At 40.0% G+C, this 4846-nt stretch overlaps 1 protein-coding gene across 1 annotated transcript; it reads left to right on the forward strand.

Annotated features, from left to right (window-relative positions):
• The first annotated feature begins 2237 nt into the window (after positions 1-2237).
• LOC111172947 (hsc70-interacting protein-like) lies at positions 2238-4033 on the forward strand. The gene is given in 4 exon segments (XM_089916059.1): positions 2238-3333; positions 3336-3541; positions 3543-3573; positions 3807-4033. Coding segments are annotated over 4 exon segments (1110 nt in total). The 5' UTR covers positions 2238-2607; the 3' UTR covers positions 3954-4033.
• Positions 4034-4846: the final 813 nt, after the last annotated feature.

Below are 4846 nucleotides of genomic sequence, written 5' to 3' on the forward strand. Positions count from 1 at the left end.
TCTTCTAAACTCAGCATCATTTTCTAGACTAAAAGGGCTCATGAAAAGCTCATCATGATGGAAGCAAAAAGACCCACACTGTATCAGATACCTCTTACGTAATACATCAGATCCTCCTGGCCTCTTGTTTCAATTACTGTTACGGCAACCAGATCTGCCAGGCTCCAACAAGGTTCACATGTGTTTCACCTCAAGCCAGTACTGCATGCCTCTTGACTTCTTCGCTGAGGCTTTTCTATTTGCACTAAAGAGTGGGATGTTCCAGAACCCTGTTTGAAGCTCACACAACCTCAACTTTTTCTTACCTGGAAAACCAGTCCTAAAACATATGAAGATATATCATCATGAAATTTTAGAACGTTAGGGATTTGAAAAAATCCTAGAAGCTTCTGGAGAGAAAAAGAAATAGATCACATGCAGAAGATCAAATATCACAACAACACTAGAAAGCTAGAAGAAAATGAAGCAAAACTTTCCAAGTTCTGAGGAAAAAAATTTCCTATAACCAGAAGCAGAAAAGGCATTTGATAAAATTCAACACCTATGAAAAAATTCTTAACAAACAAGGAAGTGAAGAAATATTCTTAGTCAAATAAAAAGTATTTATAAAAATATAACCTGCAAAACTACTAATCAAATATGCAGGTAAAATAAGGGCATACAACTTCACAAAAAGCGAACATATAACAAAACAAAACAAAAAAATTTCTCACATATCTTTTCTCAAGTAGTTACCAGAGGATTTGATCCACCAAAAATGAGGTAGTAAACCAAGAAGAAAGAGAACACGGGATATAGGAAAGAGGGAATCTAAACCAACAGACAGGGAAATGTAATCTCTAGGATGATGGTAAAGGGAGATGTCAGGAAAAATGTACAAAGGACTCAGATGACAACAAGACCAAGTAAAAGCAGTTCACAAGGCTCTAGGCTCTAGAAACTTCTTCAATAAAATAGAGCTAGAATACCTGAAGTGTTCAAACATAATAAGAGTGTAAATATACAACTAAAGGAGGTTTTGGAGATAAAAAAACAAGTAAGTTATCAACTCCAGGGAACCAAAAATGTGTGCAATAAATAAAAATAATTATAGTATGTTATATGGTCCAGCTATAAAAAACACTCACAAGCCAAAGTAGTATAAACACAATATTTATCCAACCAAAATTATGGTATAATGATCTTGGGAAGATGGGAAAGTTTTATGTATGGAGTAAAGCTGAAGAATGTAATAAAGAGCCAATCTCTGTATTCTCCAGTAAAAATTCAATATTAAAAAAAGTCTCAAGAAACAGCAACATAAGCAAAATGGAAGTAAATATGAAAACAATCAACAGAAAGATTTGGAAGTGATTGCCTTTGGGAGTGAGCACTGGGGTCAAGGACAGGGGATGGCTATTGTTTTGTTCTGCTCTATAAAAACATTGGAAAATTGACTCTTTAATCTCTGTGCGTGTATAACCTTGGATAAACATGAAAATTTGGACTTCTGTTTTTAGCCATTAGGAAGAAACAAAGTTTGGACTGTCAGGCCATAATCAACTAGATAGTTGAGCAAAATATATAAAACAATACTCAGATATTAAACAACAGGAAGCACAGGACTGTGACAGCTAGGTATGGGAAACTAATAAAGGTGAATCCTATGAGTCCTAGGAGTTCTGCCTGGAGGTAATTTCCCAAACTCAATGCAGAAAGAGGGAGCCCCAAAGACTCTAGCAATCTCACTGGGTAGAGGAGACCATTGGAGTCTGAGGGAGCCTGAGCATGCGGGGAAGAGTAATGGAGACAGAAAGATAAAAGGCTTTGGAAATATTCACAGGGTCCCCTTTATCGTTTGGCTAAATATCGGTCTGCACATTCATAGGGTGAAATTCTACAAGTGTGCAAAGAACAGCTTCTTAGGGGAGAACAACTGCCAGGGAGCTGCAAGCAGAACAACTCCAGAGTTCACACATCACTGGAAATATTTTGAGTTCACAATAGCCAGGGTAAAAAGTCCTTATTAAATAGAAAAAGCATTCAGTAGAGACCACGGAAGACTCAACCCTCAGGTGTGGTCTTAGCTAGCCATCAAGCGAAGACTACTCTAGACATGCCTTAATAAAGTCTTTAAAAAATAATCCTTGAAAGAAATTTATCTACCAATAACCTAAATGATTACCAGAACAAAGCTCAATAAACATGTTTTGAAGGACTACAACAAAATTCAGCACTCAAATAACATAAAATTTACAATGTTCAGAATCCAAAAAAAAAAAAATCACTACACATGTATAAAGAAGAGGAAATATAACCAATAACCAGGAGGAAAATCAGTCTATAGTAACAAATCTAGAAATTACAGAGATGTGGAATTAGTAAGCAGAAACTTTAAGACAACTATGATCATTATGCTTGAGAATTCAGAGAAAAATGAATACAAAGAGGAGGGAAATAGAAGATACTAAAAAAAAAAACAAAAAGGAACTTCAATAAATGAAAACTGTAGGAGGTTCTAGTCTGTTCTGCCTCGCAGCACCCGCCTCCCTTACGCGGTCACACTAAGCTAGTGCCGGGGGCAAGGGATCTGGCCACAGCCTCCGCTGCGCCCGCCGCCTCCGGACCATGGACCCCCGCAAAGTGAGCGAGCTTCGAGCCTTCGTGAAAATGTGCAAGCAGGACCCAAGTGTTCTGCACACCGAGGAAATGGGCTTCCTGAGGGAGTGGGTGGTGAGCATGGGGGGTAAAATACCACCTGCTACTCCTAAAACTAAATTGGAAAAAAATACCAAGGAAGAAAAAACAGATAGTAAGAAGGTGGAGGAAAACATAAAGACAGAGGAACCATCAAGTGAGGAAAGTGATCTAGAAATTGACAATGAAGGTGTGATTGAACCAGACACTGATGCCCCTCAAGAAATGGGAGATGAAAACGTAGAGATAACTGAGGGGATGACTGATCAGGCAAATGATAAAAAAGTGGCTGCCATTGATGCCCTAAATGATGGTGAACTACAGAAAGCCACTGACTTGTTCACAGATGCCATCAAGTTAAATCCTCGTTTGGCCATTCTGTATGCCAAGAGAGCAAGTGTCTTCCTCAAATTACAGACGCCAAATGCTGCCATCCGAGACTGTGACAGAGCTACTGAAATAGATCCCGATTCTGCTCAGCCATACGAGTAGCAAAGGAAAGCACACAGACTTTTGGGCCACTGGGAAGAAGCTGCCCATGATCTTGCCCTTGCCTGTAAGCTGGATTATGATGAAGATGCTAGTGCAATGCTGAAAGAAGTTCAACCAAGGGCCCAGAAAATTGCTGAACATCGGAGAAAGTATGAGCGAAAACGTGGAGAGAGAGAGAGATCAAAGAAAGAACAGAAAGGGTCAAGAAGGCTCAGCAAGAACATGCGAGAGCCCAGAAGGAGGAAGAAGCCAGACGACAGTCAGGGGCTCAGTACGGCTCTTTTCCAGGTGGCTTTCCTGGCGGAATGCCCGGTAATTTTCCTGGAGGAATGCCTGGAATGCGAGGGGGCATGCCTGGAATGGCAGGAATGCCTGGGGCTCAGTGAAATTCTTAGTGATCCAGAGGTTCTTTGTTTTTTTTGTTTGTTTGTTTTTTTGCTGTACGCGGGCCCCTCACCGCTGTGGCCTCTCCCGTTGCGGAGTACAGGCTCCGGACGCGAAGGCCCAGTGGCCATGGCTCATAGGCCCAGCCGCTCCGCGGCATGTGGGATCTTCCCGGACTGGGGCGCGAACCCGTGTCCCCTGCATCAGCAGGCAGACTCTCAACAACTGCGCCACCAGGGAAGCCCGATTCAGAGGTTCTTACAGCCATGCAGGATCCAGAAGTTATGGTGGCCTTCCAGGATGTGGCTCAGAACCCGGCAAGTATGTCAAAACATCAGAGCAACCCAAAGGTTATGAATCTCATCAGTAAATTGTCGGCCAAATTTGGAGGTCAAGCATAATGCCCTTCTGACAAATAAAGCCCCTGCTGAAGGAAACGCAACTTAGATCACCTAATGGATGTCGCAGTACAAACCAGTGTACCTCCGACTCTGTCATGAAGAAAGCTGGAGTGCTATGAAGATAAACCCTACCCCTCTGCCCCAGATGCAGCTGAAACATTTTACAGTGGTTTGCCATCAGGGTATTCATTCAGATAATGTTTTCTTACTAGAAATTAAAAATTTTAAACAATTTTTAAACCTTAAAAATATTTAAAACAAATTAAAAGGGTGTGTTAATCCCTACATTTTTCTTTACTAATCATTTTGGTTTCTTCCTTTGAATTAATTAGGCAAGGAAGATACTTCAGTATGGAAGATTTACTGTTCCAAGTTTGAGTGAAATAAAGATTTGTTAGCGGGAGGCAAATGTAACATTTAAATAAAGTTTGAGTTGAATATATGGTCACTGAGGCATTTTGATTTGTCTTTTTAATTGCTTTATTATTATTATTTTTAATGATTTACTTCCATGAAACTACTGGAACCACCAGTATTGCAGTAGGATCTGGGTTAGGGACTGGAAATACTTGTCAGGGCTGCAGTAATCTTAACTACATTTTATATAATGTGTACCCTTGTGCAGATGCATTTAAATCTTACACTGTGGTGACGGGATGATTTTTATACTGCTGCAGTAAAATTGGATTATTTAGCTCTGTTCTTGTCTGATATCTAAAATAAATGTTTCATATTTCCACATAGGGGAAATAAGGGAATACTTTTCTTTTTGTATTTCTATGTTTAAAATGTTCTTTTCAGATCAGAAAATGCCCAGCTCTTTGTCTGCTTTCTACTTGTTTTCACATTTTTTCCCTCTTACTCTTCTTGGGCTAAAGATGGTCCTTTTTCAC

The sequence above is a fragment of the Delphinapterus leucas genome, chromosome 8 (genome assembly GCF_059928025.1).
Source record: "Delphinapterus leucas isolate spDelLeu-1000000601 "Yukka" chromosome 8, BTC_Dleu_Yukka2, whole genome shotgun sequence".
Classification (NCBI taxonomy): domain Eukaryota; kingdom Metazoa; phylum Chordata; class Mammalia; order Artiodactyla; family Monodontidae; genus Delphinapterus; species Delphinapterus leucas.